Raw genomic sequence first — 15670 nt, forward strand, 5'->3', positions numbered from 1 at the left:
ATCTATTTGGCTGAATAACACCACCAGAGACAAGCATGCAGATAATACTGTAATATTGTCAGGCGTGACTATAATGTCAGAAACATCTGACTTCCTGCTTCCTTGTTCAGGGTCTATGGCTAAAAGTATTAGAGGCAGAGGATCACTCAGCAGGGCTGCCAGGCATCTGGTATGGCAGCCTCCATATCCCTCTTGCTACATTTGTCCTTTAAATAATAATTAATGCATAGTATTTGAAATGGTGAGAATAAAGGAGGTGGGGTCTACTTAATACTGAGGGAACATCTGACTACCTATAGCAGGGGGAGGGGCTACTTCTGGATGCCTATAATGGTGGCTTGTCTAGTTAATTATACTAGCAACTTATGCTGGGTGCTGCCTAAAACTGAGGGTCCCTATTACTACATAATACTGCAGGCACCTATAGCTATCTAATACTGATGGAGAGGGGAAGCTCTGGCTACCTAGTAGTGGGTAGTGGGGGCACCTCTAGCTACGTATTACTTAGGGGAACCTCCGGCTTTCTTAGACTTGCGATCACCTCTGGTTACCTAATACTTGGGGGCACCTCTAGCTACTTAAAACCTGAGGGGACTTCTGGTAACCTATTTTTTTTTCCTCTGGCTACTTAATACTTAGAGGCACTTCCAGTTTCCTAATACTTAGGGGCACCTCTGTCTTCCTAATACTGTGGGGGACATCTGGCAACCTAATACAGAGAGGCTACTTATTACTGGGGGCACCTCTAGCTACTTAATACTGTGGGGCCTCCTGGCTACCTATACTGAGGAGCTACCTCTGGCTAATATCCAGATTTTACTCACCTCTCAGGACCTCTCATGCAGCGTCTCCTCTATGGCTCCAGCAGTATCTATTATTACGTAACTTGCCAGTACATACTGGTGAGCAACATGATGACAGATGCCACTGGAGCCATGGAGACCAATTGCTAAACCTGGCTGAAGAGAGATCCAATCCCTCATCATAATATTACATTACAGGGCGTCTGCAGTGAAGTCCTTATTGCCAGATGGAGGGGCACTCGAGGAGAACAGATTGTTTGCCAGCTGGCCACGGTGTGGCATCGCAGCTACAGGCACATTCTTCACCCCTCTACAAGTAATATTTTATGTGTTGCTGTTTCTGTCACTAAAATATTAAACACATTATCAAATGCCTTTATTATGAAAAAGCCAATGGTAAAATTGTTTTTTTACTCTCATCCAATGGTGGCGCAGCTCTAGATTGTATAGTGTGAGACTTGTGCCATCCAGGTCAGACCCTCCCCACTGGCAACACTACCCCTCCATTTGGGACAATGGAAATTGGCCACTTTCCCCTAGTGACATTGATAAGCTGAGGAAATTTGACCCACTCCTCTAGAGACACTGGGAAGTGGACACACTTCTGCATAGCTCCCAACTGTCCTTTTCAGAGGAACAGTCTCTCTTTGGGCACTGGGTTTCACCCTTACGTGGAGCAGCCTTGGAAGGAGCATGCAAGATTTTCACACATGGGATAATAGTTTGGTAATTTGCTGGAAAATATGGCTTCAATTCAATTAAGACCTGTTCCAGCTGTGGAGGAGGTCTGTGGAACAACCTGTGTTCTGCTATGTGATGTTCTGCCACTTCTGTCCACAGTTGTGAAGGTTCTTCTGGTATAAGTGGTCTGCCTAAAACAGTATAAGTGGTCTGCCATTCCTGCTTCTGTTCTGTGACAGCATACGAGTAAAAAGCATTCCTGGGGTCCCTTTAGACTACATGCCTCTTCTTGTGACTCTGATTCTCTGTATCAGTTCTAAAGGGTTACAGGGAAACCTCTACAAATGTGCCCTGCTCCTGCATCTCCTGTTTTGTTTATTTTCTAATGGGCCGCCCGGCAGTACATCAGTACCAATGGGGTGAGGAAACAGACCGGGTGGCTTCTCCTATTGGCAGTATCCCCAGCCTGTCTATTTTACCAAATGGTTGATTGTTACTTACCAACAGCTCCAGGCTGGAGGTAAATTACCAAACATCTCACTTGCTTTACCAAATGCTCTAATCTTTGTGAATTGACATTCATTGCGGTACAGTATTTACTGCACAAGTCAGTAATTTACCTCAATAGTCAATAATTTTACTTTTCCATGTGGTAACAGCCTTAGTTAATTGAAATTCAGATGTTTGGTAAAATCAGCAGTTTTTTTGCATTACCGAATGTGGTAATGCTTAGTGAATTAAGCCCCTTGTGCAGTATATAGTGTACTAAACAAGTGTGTATTATATGCAATGACCTGGTTTGTCCATGCAATTTATTTGCATTACATGCTATTTACTTAAAGAGGAACTCCAGTGAAAATAATGTAATAAAAAATGCTTCATTTTTACAATAATTATGTATAAATGATTTAGTCAATGTTTGCACATTGAAAACCTTTTAAATCCCTGATTTACATTCTGACATTTATCACATGGTGACATTTTTACTGCCGGCAAGTGATGTAGCTGCTGCTTGCTTTTTTGACAGTTGGAAAAAGCTGTAAACTGCTATTTCTCACAATGCAACAAGGTTCACAGATAGGAAACTGCCAGGACCATGGTCCTTAGGCAGGGGTCACACTTATCGGCTTTCGTACGCGTTTTCTGCACAGAAAAACTGACTTCAACTGAGAACTCATGTTAATCAATAAGCAAGGTCACACTTGAATGCAGTTTTCGCACGTAGAAAAAAAACTGACATCTTGCGCAATTTGTCAGGCAGGGAACACACTTGACTATTTTCGTGCACGTTTTCTGCACAGAAAAACTGAGAACTCATGTTAATCAATGTGCTAGTTCACACTTACTGACTTGTTCGCACGCAGAAAAAAAACTGACATTCTGCATGATGATTCTGCACATTTTGTCAGTTTTCTCTATCAATTACATCAGCTGCTGTGAAAAACGCGCGCGTTTTCCTGCATGGAAACACACTTGGTGTACAGAAAAAGTATGCAGAAAAACGCGCGCGGGAAAACTGAAAGTCAAGTGTGTTCCCTGCCTCAGTTTTCTCTATAAATTACATTAGATGCTGTAAGGCAGAGGTCACACTTGTCTTTCAGTTTTCTGCAAAGTGTAGAAACTGAAAGACAAGTGTGTGTGACCCCTGCCTCAGAGTTTCTTGTGGGAGGGGTTTCACCACAATATCAGCCATACAGCGCCCCCTGATGATCCGTTTGTGAAAAGGAAAAGATTTCTCATGTAAAAGGGAGTATCAGCTACTGATTGGGATAAAGTTCAATTCTTGGTCACGGTTTCTCTTTAACTTAATGTTAGCACCGCATATGTCAATAATAACACAATTTAGTGATCAAACGTATTTTATTCTCTATCAAGCTAGATTTAAAGGAAGTACAGGGAAATGTCAGAAATGTCAGGATTGCGTCCAAAAAAGAGTGCAGTATCTTTTGCATTTGCCCAGCTCACCTCATGGTTCCCTCCTTAGACCAATTAGAAGAAGGTAACAGCACCGAGGTGAATTGGCTGAGTACAAACTATACTGCAGTCTTTTTGGGAAACAAACTCAAGACAAGACACAGAACATTTCTATTGCGCGTTTCTCCTGGTGAACTCAAAGTGCTTCAGGGCTGCAGCCACTTAGGGCGGGATCCACAGGCAACCATGGTTATTAGGGAGCCTTGCCCAAGACTCCTTACTGTTTTATACACTGGCTTGAGCCGGTTTTATGCACTGGCTTGATCCTCCATTCTGACAACTTTAGTTGCTTTTATTACTGTCAGTGTTTGAGTTTGTTGGGAGCATGTGTTTTGAGTGTGGAGGGTTAATGATTATTTGCTGTCTTTGTAGAGACATACTGATCTACTGATACTGTTCTGTTCCATGGAGAGAGGAGATGAGGCAAGAGGTGTCCGGCTGTTGGAACTACAACAGAGGTTGGTTGTTAGCAATTCAACATGTTAGATTACCAACTTCATAATCAATGGCATCACGGACAACATATTTCCAACACAGACTTCATCGGTGGATTTCCGGCTAGGCAACAAAGGGTATGGCCTAGGGCACCAGGAAAGCAAGGGGCGGGCTGTGGGCAGCAGGGTGTCAGTAGCAGTTAGCCTGCTGAACATCCGTCCTGCTACACAGAGTTTGCACATTGCGATGGGCGGCTACCAACAGCCGGATCTGACACTCGGGGGATGAAGGGGCAGCGAACGGGCGCTTACAGTGATCTCTGAGCTGCCTGTCACTCGGCAAATGTGGCGCTCGCCAAAAAGCTTACAATTTAATTTCTGCCATCATGTCACTAACTGTCCTCAGAGGAGCTAATGATGTAATCTCTGCCATCATGTCACTAACTATCCTCAGAGGATCTTATACTGTAATCCCTGCCATCATGTCACTAACTATCCTCAGGGAAGCTTATACTGTAATCCCTGCCATCATGTTACTAACTGTCCTCAGAGGAGTTTATACTGTAATCCCTGCCATCATGTCACTAACTGTCCTCAGAGGAGCTAATGATGTAATCTCTGTCATCATGTCACTAACCATCCTCAGAGGAGTTTATAATATAATCCCTGCCATCACGTCGCTAACTGTAGTCAGAGGAGCTAATACTGTAATCCCTGCCACCATGTCACTAACTGTCCTCAGAGGAGCGTACAGTCTAATCCCTGCCATGTTGGGGGGGGGGGGGGGTTGTTTAGGATGCTGTTGGTCCCAGGGCGGTTGGGCCTTGGGTGGTAAAAAGTCCAAATCCGGTCCTGCAGAACTTTCTGTCTGAAGATCAGCTGACCAAAATCTAATGTGTGTACTCAGCTTTAGAACTCAGCGAGAGAAATGTGACTCTGTTAAAGTAGGAGACAGAGATGGGGGTGCTGCTAGCCTGGGATATCTCTCTACTGGAGTGGCTTGCTTCCCTCCTATAAGGAGTGTTCAGAGATTTGGGTCGTCTAACCATTGCTATTCAGGGTTGACATGAGAATTAACAGCTATTATTAAAATTTCAATCAGTCACATGATATAACTGTAGCATTAACATTCATATAGATTCATTTCTCTCTCTGGGCCACCTATAGCAAGGCATGGATCCGATGCCACGATAGTTTCAAAGCCAGTACAAAATATACCTAGTCCACCAGAATGCTCTGGGGGTGGAGAATTATGTATATCTAAACAGCCCCAATTGTGACATCATTGGGAGGGCGGGGTTTCATACCAATACACAGCAATAAATGTATATAGGAAGTGCTTCTGATGCTGAAACCCGGAAAATGACCGTAAAAGTGGGTATCCTGAATTATTTACTGCATTCTACTATAAGTCACTGCTTAATCAGAAGAGGACTGGGAATGTGTAGGAGGAATTCTCTAGAAGTCTGGAGTCCCTTTTTATTCTGGCATTGTTCAGGAAGAGAATTCCAGGAATCCAGGTGTACAAGGTATTTGTCGTGTGATCTGGTTCTGGTCCAGGTTCTGGTTGGCATAACAATTCGGTCCATTTATGATCTCTGGTTGTCTCTCCTGTAGTCCAGAATTCCTCGGGAAGTCTTTATGGCCCACCCAGGAGGATGTGAGCCTGCAGTTCATTCAACTTCCTGTATTTAACTCTTTAATCCCCTCTTGAACATAAGTGATGAGATCGACAACATTGCTGGGTATGGCTGTTTCCACCACCGATCGAGGAAGCAGGCCCCCCAGTTCTGGCTGGATGATGACCACCAGCTTGGAATGTGCCAGGTTTCTACATAAAAATGGAGATGTACATTAGAATTTATTTAGGTTTTATCGCTTACAGGTCAAAATTGATGAATAACAAGCTAAAAGACAAGGAAGTGACTATAAAGATGCTGAGGAAAGAGAGGGGGTCAACAAAGTCCTGAGGAACAAGAGGGGGTCAACAAAGTCCTGAGGAAAGAGAGGGGGTCAACAAAGTCCTGAGGAACAAGAGGGGGTCAACAAAGTCCTGAGGAGCAAGAGGAAGTCAACAAAGTCCTGAGGAACAAGAGGGGGTCAACAAAGTCCTGAGGAACAAGAGGGGGTCAACAAAGTCCTGAGGAACAAGAGGGGGTCAACAAAGTCCTGAGGAACAAGAGGGGGTCAACAAAGTCCTGATGAACAAGAGGGAGTCAACAAAGTCCTGAGGAACAAGAGGGGGTCAACAAAGTCCTGAGGAACAAGAGTGGGTCAACAAAGTCCTGAGGAAAGAGAGGGGGTCAACAAAGTCCTGAGGAACAAGAGGGGGTCAACAAAGTCCGGAGGAACAAGAGAGGGTCAACAAAGTCCTGAGGAACAAGAGGGGGTCAAAAAAAGTCCTGAGGAACAAGAGGGAGTCAACAAAGTCCTGAGGAACAAGAGGGAGTCAACAAAGTCCTGAGGAACAAGAGGGGGTCAACAAAGTCCTGAGGAACAAGAGGGGGTCAACAAAGTCCTGAGGAACAAGAGGGGGTCAACAAAGTCCTGAGGAACAAGAGGGGGTCAACAAAGTCCTGAGGAACAAGAGGGGGTCAACAAAGTCCTGATGAACAAGAGGAGGTCAACAAAGTACTGAGGAACAAGAGGAAGTCAACAAAGTCCTGAGGAACAAGAGGGGGTCAACAAAGTCCCGAGGAACAAGAGGGGGTCAACAAAGTCCTGAGGAACAAGAGGGGGTTAACAAAGTCCTGAGGAACAAGAGGGGGTCAACAAAGTCCTGAGGAACAAGAGGGGGTCAACGGGATGCAAATAAATCCGCTGCGCTTTCATTTGCGCTAACAACTGCAACTGACTATGTCATTCATTGAAAATAAATAAATGATTAAAAGGTTGAAGAGAAAATGTAAAGGATTTTTTAAAATGAACCTCCCCCTAAGGCAGGGGTGTCAAACAAATACAAAGTGGGCCAAAATTGTACACTGGGACCAAGTCGCGGGCCAACCTCAATGTCTAATGGCCGCCTCCCTCCCTTATTAAGTTCCCAAGTGGCCCTCCTCCCTCCCCTATACAGTTCCCTAGTGTTTAGTGCTTCCCCCCCCCTACCTCCCCCATATGGCTTCCCTGGTGTTCTAGGGCTTCACCTCCAGTATAGCTTATCTGGTGGTCTAGAGTGGGCCAAACATAATGCAAAGTGGGGAAACCACTTGAGGGCCAAATTTAATGGCTCTGTGGGCCACATCTGGCCCATGGGCTGGAGTTTGACATGTATGCCCCAAAGGAAGTTTGTAATGGAGTGTGCTTTTTGGTAAGGGGGGGGGGAGGGGGGCTTGGGGGTGAGCCTCATTACTTACCTACAGGGTGCTGCATACCTTCCAACTTTTTGAGATGAGAAAAAGGGACACTTAAGCCATGCCCCTGCCACACCCCTGGCCACGCCCTCACCACGCATCTAGTCACGCATACCATAAAGATTTCATAAGAAAAATATGTTGTTTTATAATTTAAACCACATTGGTCCTTTCTATCCTGATTCATTTTCCTTCATAGTGACATTTTAAAATTAGTAATATATCAATTTAAAGGTTGGAAATAAAGTTTAGAGTCAATCAAACACATTTTTAGTATAGAAATATATATATTTACATAAAAAAAAAAAATTCCACGGAGCTGGCACCACCAAATGTAGTAAAAAAGCTCTTTATTCAAACGTCATTAAAATGACATTCAGTCAATGATCAAAAATGTAGCAATGGCGACAGCCCGCTGTTTCGAACTTGACGTCCTTTGTCAAGCCATACTGCTATCACTAGACATAAAACACACCTCCTTTAAATAGTGGTCAGTTACACAATCAACCAATGAGTTTGAAATCGCAACATCCAATGAGGATGCCTGACAGGGGGTGAGGACCTGATGGGGAACTACTCTAAATCATGTGATCCATGGTAGACCAATAGGAACGCTGGTCGCGTAACCGAAATACGCATGCGGACAAAAATACGCATGAAAATACGCATAAAAGCTTCCGGACCGCAAAAATGACGTCAACGCGTGTCGTACGCGTAAAAATTTACGCATGCGTCACCGGATGCGTAAATTTACCAAAAAAGTGTCCTAGGCCTCTCCCCAGTGTGGCCAGCTTAAAAAATCCTAAAGCCTCACAAAAGAAGCAAGTGATTAATCATAAAGACAAGCCCAGTTAAGGCCACATCAAAGAGGAAACAGTCGGCCCACACTGTGGAGAGCACCAAATTTTGGCAAGGAAAAGGCAAGGAAAAAGGGGGAGAGGGAGGGGGAGGGAAAGGGGGGGCAGGGAAAGGGGGCTGGGAAAGGGGGGGGGGGGAAAGGGGGGGGGAGGGGGGGGGGGAAGGAGAAAAGAAAAAGGGGGGGAAACGGAAAGGCAGGGAAGGGAAGGAACCGGTCTCACCATAGATCATAAAAAAGCCAAAATAAATAAAAACATCAGGTAAAAATAACAACCCCTGACGGCATCGCCAATGGTTTACAAAGACAGAAGCATAGGCCAACAAGATCACGGCCAACACCCTTGAAGCATCAAAATTAAACACAAAAACTCAAATCATAATCTCGATTCAAACCCCCTCGACCCATAACCCCCAGGCGTTTAATCCACCAAGCTTCTCTACGTGCTAGTTCTTGTTTGCGGCTCAATTTACCTCGCCAATCAAGGGGAACACTATCGATTACTTGGACTCTCATTTGTGAAATGTTATGTCGTGCCTCTGTGAAATGACTGGACACTGTCTAGAATCCTTGTTACGGATGGCAGTCTTGTGACCCGACATCCTAACTTTAAGAGGTTTGGTCGTCATCCCAACATACCCAAGACCACATGGGCATACAATCAAGTAAACTACATAACTCGAGTCACAAGAGTACCGTCCCCTAACAACAAATCTTGTACCTCTAGAAGGGTGAGTAAAAGTACCACCTCTAGTGATATGACTGCATAAATGACAATTAAGGCAGGGATAGGTACCTTTCTTGGCATTATCAGGAAGCCTGTCCCTTGACACCCGGTGATGAAAAACCTTATCCCTGACAGTGGGGGCTCTCTTAAAAGACAAGAGAGGAGGGTAACGGAACTCGGGAATACGTGGGAAGGCCCCTTGTAAGAGGTGCCAATGTTTACGAATGGCCTTACCTATAGCTTCACTACAAGTATTAAAGGTAGACACAAATGGCATACGATGTTGTTTTGGTTGTCTCTTACCACGTCTACGCTGATCAGAAAGAGTATCAGAGGGATATCCTCTTGCTCTAAATTTAGATCTAAGGGCCTCTTGTTGTTCCTCTCGTTTGATAGGGTCGGATACAATCCTCGAAACACGGGTCATCTGGCCAGAAGGAATAGCATTCTTGATGCCAATTGGATGAAAGCTATTAAAGTGTAAAAGAGAGTTTCTATCAGTAGGTTTTACGTAAAGTGTTGACTCTACCTTACCCGATGTACAGGTAATCCGGGTATCAAGGAACACAGCCTCCTCCTTACTGCTATGCTCAGTAAATTTAATGGTTGGACATTTAGAATGAAGAGAACCAATAAACTCAATTAGGGTCGAATGTGGCCCCTCCCACAAACAAAAAATATCATCTATATAACGCCACCAGCACTTAGCGTGCTGGTGGAAGAGTGGGTGGGTATAAACAAAACTTACTTCGTATAAACCCATAAATAAACCAGCATAGGAAGGGGCCACATTCGACCCCATGGCTGTCCCCCGTTGTTGTATGTAGAAGGAACCCTGAAAGGAAAAATAGTTAAATCTCAAAATAACATTCAATAATGAAATTACGTTGTGCACTGGATAAATCTGACTGTTGCATCAAGTACCAATCGACCGCCTCTACACCTCCATCATGGGGGATGGAGGTGTAGAGGCTCTCCACATCAAGGGTGACAAGCAATGCTCCCTCACCAAGCTCACCAATAGAGTGAAGCCTGTCGAGGAACATGCTGGTGTCCCTGATGTATGAATCAACAGAAACCACAATAGGCTGCAGGATACGATCGACATATTGTGCTAACGGCACAAACACAGAACCCACGCCGGCCACAATGGGTCGCCCCGGTGGCCGGCGTGGGTTCTTATGTATCTTGGGAAGGGTATAGAATGAGGGAGTCTTTGGCCTGTCCTGTTGGAGAAAAGCATATAAAGCATCATCAATAAGACCATTAGTTTTAGCCTTTTCTAATATGCATTTAATACGAGACTGTATCTGACTCAAAGGATCCTCATCAATTCGCCTATAAACATCCTGCTGGGATAACTGTGAAAGTATCTCTTGTTCGTAATATTCAGTGTCCAATACGACAACTGCCCCGCCTTTATCAGCGGGGCGGATGGTTATTTCTGTGCGTTGTCCTAATTGGAGCAACGCCTGATGTTCAACTTTAGTTAGATTGAAATTAACCGTTCTAGAGTCATATTGAGATTCAATAAGATTCACTTCTTCCTTGACCCTGTCAATAAAGGTGTCAATGACAGGATGACTCGGGGGTAAGAAACTACTCTTATTACGTAAGCCAGTCCCTGAAAGAGAAAGTGTATTAGTATCTTCAGTAGTCCCTGAGTTTACACCTATAAAGGGGTTAGAATCAAAAAAATGCTTAAGCTTGATGTTCCTAAAAAAACGAAACAGTTCCTGATCGATCAGAAAAAAATCAGGTGAGTTGGTTGGGCTGAAGGATAGTCCATAATTAAGGACCCGTTCTTCCACAGCCGTCAAAGGATGACTTGAGATATTAACGACTAATGTCGGACCTTCGGATCTCTCCTCTGCCGTAAAGTCATTTGTCCTCTGGCGTTTCCTACGCTGGTACCTTCTGCCGCCCCTGCGTCTCCGCCCTCCCGGGCCATCGGAGACGCCTCCCGGGATGACTGTAAAAAATCACTAGAGGAGGAGTTAGCTTCAGAGGTGACTGGGCGAGAACCCTTAGGTCTAGGTTTTAAAGGTTTACCAGGACGTCTGTTCCTAACTGGAACCACCGGTCTCTGCCAGGCATACACATATCCTGTGGCATAATCAGCCAGATCCCTATGAAATTTGGATCTCTTAAGGTCTTCACCGGTTTTTCTGTAGGTCTCCATCCTCTTATTTAGGTCACCAACGTAAGCCTGAAATTCATCAGGGGGTAAGATGTTTCTCAATTGCTCACCAGTGATGTTAATCTTGTCGTCAATAGAAGGCAATTCTTTCTGTATCCGAGCTACTGTACACGTCATGGCATCAAAAGATGCTTTATTCCATATGCGCTCCCACGTGGAACAAAAGTCCGCATCATTAGGAAACAACATCGGATAGATTGGAGAGCGTACAGCTCGAGGAATCTTCTTATTGCGACAGTACTCAACCAGGGTTTTGGCATGTAGATCCAGGTCTACTCGCCGTTTACGTAAGGCTTCCAATTCACGTTTAACCGACTTCACATCAGGTTCTTGTAAAAAAGTTGCTCCACCGTCTGAGTTGGCAAAGATCCTGCTGGCTTGTTCAACAGTATAAGAGAAAGTCGCAGAGACAGTCTCATTAAAATTGTCTTCCATGGTGCAGTCACTTCCACGGTACTTTAGATGCACAATTCACAACAATGGAGAAGCACCCATGCAAGAAGACCTCTGTGTGCCTTAGCTCATGGTCACAGTACCAAGTGACCCAGTAAAAAAATTCCACGGAGCTGGCACCACCAAATGTAGTAAAAAAGCTCTTTATTCAAACGTCATTAAAATGACATTCAGTCAATGATCAAAAATGTAGCAATGGCGACAGCCCGCTGTTTCGAACTTGACGTCCTTTGTCAAGCCATACTGCTATCACTAGACATAAAACACACCTCCTTTAAATAGTGGTCAGTTACACAATCAACCAATGAGTTTGAAATCGCAACATCCAATGAGGATGCCTGACAGGGGGTGAGGACCTGATGGGGAACTACTCTAAATCATGTGATCCATGGTAGACCAATAGGAACGCTGGTCGCGTAACCGAAATACGCATGCGGACAAAAATACGCATGAAAATACGCATAAAAGCTTCCGGAACGCAAAAATGACGTCAACGCGTGTCGTACGCGTAAAAATTTACGCATGCGTCACCGGATGCGTAAATTTACCAAAAAAGTGTCCTAGGCCTCTCCCCAGTGTGGCCAGCTTAAAAAATCCTAAAGCCTCACAAAAGAAGCAAGTGATTAATCATAAAGACAAGCCCAGTTAAGGCCACATCAAAGAGGAAACAGTCGGCCCACACTGTGGAGAGCACCAAATTTTGGCAAGGAAAAGGCAAGGAAAAAGGGGGAGAGGGAGGGGGAGGGAAAGGGGGGGGGGGGAAAGGGGGGGGGGGAGGGGGGGGGAAGGAGAAAAGAAAAAAAAAAAAAAAAAAAAAAGGGGGGGGGGGAAACGGAAAGGCAGGGAAGGGAAGGAACCGGTCTCACCATAGATCATAAAAAAGCCAAAATAAATAAAAACATCAGGTAAAAATAACAACCCCTGACGGCATCGCCAATGGTTTACAAAGACAGAAGCATAGGCCAACAAGATCACGGCCAACACCCTTGAAGCACCCTTTTCTCCTTCCTCCCCCCCCCCCCTTTCCCTCCCCCTCCCTCTCCCCCTTTTTCCTTGCCTTTTCCTTGCCAAAATTTGGTGCTCTCCACAGTGTGGGCCGACTGTTTCCTCTTTGATGTGGCCTTAACTGGGCTTGTCTTTATGATTAATCACTTGCTTCTTTTGTGAGGCTTTAGGATTTTTTAAGCTGGCCACACTGGGGAGAGGCCTAGGACACTTTTTTGGTAAATTTACGCATCCGGTGACGCATGCGTAAATTTTTACGCGTACGACACGCGTTGACGTCATTTTTGCGTTCCGGAAGCTTTTATGCGTATTTTCATGCGTATTTTTGTCCGCATGCGTATTTCGGTTACGCGACCAGCGTTCCTATTGGTCTACCATGGATCACATGATTTAGAGTAGTTCCCCATCAGGTCCTCACCCCCTGTCAGGCATCCTCATTGGATGTTGCGATTTCAAACTCATTGGTTGATTGTGTAACTGACCACTATTTAAAGGAGGTGTGTTTTATGTCTAGTGATAGCAGTATGGCTTGACAAAGGACGTCAAGTTCGAAACAGCGGGCTGTCGCCATTGCTACATTTTTGATCATTGACTGAATGTCATTTTAATGACGTTTGAATAAAGAGCTTTTTTACTACATTTGGTGGTGCCAGCTCCGTGGAATTTTTTTACTGGGTCACTTGGTACTGTGACCATGAGCTAAGGCACACAGAGGTCTTCTTGCATGGGTGCTTCTCCATTGTTGTGAATTGTGCATCTAAAGTACCGTGGAAGTGACTGCACCATGGAAGACAATTTTAATGAGACTGTCTCTGCGACTTTCTCTTATACTGTTGAACAAGCCAGCAGGATCTTTGCCAACTCAGACGGTGGAGCAACTTTTTTACAAGAACCTGATGTGAAGTCGGTTAAACGTGAATTGGAAGCCTTACGTAAACGGCGAGTAGACCTGGATCTACATGCCAAAACCCTGGTTGAGTACTGTCGCAATAAGAAGATTCCTCGAGCTGTACGCTCTCCAATCTATCCGATGTTGTTTCCTAATGATGCGGACTTTTGTTCCACGTGGGAGCGCATATGGAATAAAGCATCTTTTGATGCCATGACGTGTACAGTAGCTCGGATACAGAAAGAATTGCCTTCTATTGACGACAAGATTAACATCACTGGTGAGCAATTGAGAAACATCTTACCCCCTGATGAATTTCAGGCTTACGTTGGTGACCTAAATAAGAGGATGGAGACCTACAGAAAAACCGGTGAAGACCTTAAGAGATCCAAATTTCATAGGGATCTGGCTGATTATGCCACAGGATATGTGTATGCCTGGCAGAGACCGGTGGTTCCAGTTAGGAACAGACGTCCTGGTAAACCTTTAAAACCTAGACCTAAGGGTTCTCGCCCAGTCACCTCTGAAGCTAACTCCTCCTCTAGTGATTTTTTACAGTCATCCCGGGAGGCGTCTCCGATGGCCCGGGAGGGCGGAGACGCAGGGGCGGCAGAAGGTACCAGCGTAGGAAACGCCAGAGGACAAATGACTTTACGGCAGAGGAGAGATCCGAAGGTCCGACATTAGTCGTTAATATCTCAAGTCATCCTTTGACGGCTGTGGAAGAACGGGTCCTTAATTATGGACTATCCTTCAGCCCAACCAACTCACCTGATTTTTTTCTGATCGATCAGGAACTGTTTCGTTTTTTTAGGAACATCAAGCTTAAGCATTTTTTTGATTCTAACCCCTTTATAGGTGTAAACTCAGGGACTACTGAAGATACTAATACACTTTCTCTTTCAGGGACTGGCTTACGTAATAAGAGTAGTTTCTTACCCCCGAGTCATCCTGTCATTGACACCTTTATTGACAGGGTCAAGGAAGAAGTGAATCTTATTGAATCTCAATATGACTCTAGAACGGTTAATTTCAATCTAACTAAAGTTGAACATCAGGCGTTGCTCCAATTAGGACAACGCACAGAAATAACCATCCGCCCCGCTGATAAAGGCGGGGCAGTTGTCGTATTGGACACTGAATATTACGAACAAGAGATACTTTCACAGTTATCCCAGCAGGATGTTTATAGGCGAATTGATGAGGATCCTTTGAGTCAGATACAGTCTCGTATTAAATGCATATTAGAAAAGGCTAAAACTAATGGTCTTATTGATGATGCTTTATATGCTTTTCTCCAACAGGACAGGCCAAAGACTCCCTCATTCTATACCCTTCCCAAGATACATAAGAACCCACGCCGGCCACCGGGGCGACCCATTGTGGCCGGCGTGGGTTCTGTGTTTGTGCCGTTAGCACAATATGTCGATCGTATCCTGCAGCCTATTGTGGTTTCTGTTGATTCATACATCAGGGACACCAGCATGTTCCTCGACAGGCTTCACTCTATTGGTGAGCTTGGTGAGGGAGCATTGCTTGTCACCCTTGATGTGGAGAGCCTCTACACCTCCATCCCCCATGATGGAGGTGTAGAGGCGGTCGATTGGTACTTGATGCAACAGTCAGATTTATCCAGTGCACAACGTAATTTCATTATTGAATTATTGAATGTTATTTTGAGATTTAACTATTTTTCCTTTCAGGGTTCCTTCTACATACAACAACTGGGGACAGCCATGGGGTCGAATGTGGCCCCTTCCTATGCTGGTTTATTTATGGGTTTATACGAAGTAAGTTTTGTTTATACCCACCCACTCTTCCACCAGCACGCTAAGTGCTGGTGGCGTTATATAGATGATATTTTTTGTTTGTGGGAGGGGCCACATTCAACCCTAATTGAGTTTATTGGTTCTCTTCATTCTAAATGTCCAACCATTAAATTTACTGAGCATAGCAGTAAGGAGGAGGCTGTGTTCCTTGATACCCGGATTACCTGTACATCGGGTAAGGTAGAGTCAACACTTTACGTAAAACCTACTGATAGAAACTCTCTTTTACACTTTAATAGCTTTCATCCAATTGGCATCAAGAATGCTATTCCTTCTGGCCAGATGACCCGTGTTTCGAGGATTGTATCCGACCCTATCAAACGAGAGGAACAACAAGAGGCCCTTAGATCTAAATTTAGAGCAAGAGGATATCCCTCTGATACTCTTTCTGATCAGCGTAGACGTGGTAAGAGACAACCAAAACAACATCGTATGCCATTTGTGTCTACCTTTAATACTTGTAGTGAAG

The 15670-nt window shown here is 44.7% G+C and overlaps 1 protein-coding gene across 6 annotated transcripts in view; it reads right to left on the bottom strand.

The window, feature by feature from the left end:
* Positions 1-3325: 3325 nt before the first annotated feature.
* The window catches only part of LOC137530708 (stAR-related lipid transfer protein 6-like), a 40442-nt gene continuing 28097 nt past the window's right edge, over positions 3326-15670 (bottom strand). For 5 of the 6 annotated variants that reach the window (XM_068251333.1, XM_068251332.1, XM_068251334.1 and 2 more), the window contains 2 exons: positions 9129-9295; positions 3326-5723 (listed from right to left, as the gene is read on the bottom strand). In XM_068251333.1, the coding sequence (XP_068107434.1) occupies positions 5584-5723; positions 9129-9295 (307 nt within the window). In that variant the 3' untranslated portion in view covers positions 3326-5583. The remainder of the gene's footprint in view (positions 5724-9128; positions 9296-15670) is intronic. The other variant, XM_068251335.1, reaches the window with a different exon arrangement.

This window comes from Hyperolius riggenbachi, chromosome 1 (assembly GCF_040937935.1).
Source record: "Hyperolius riggenbachi isolate aHypRig1 chromosome 1, aHypRig1.pri, whole genome shotgun sequence".
NCBI lineage: Eukaryota > Metazoa > Chordata > Amphibia > Anura > Hyperoliidae > Hyperolius > Hyperolius riggenbachi.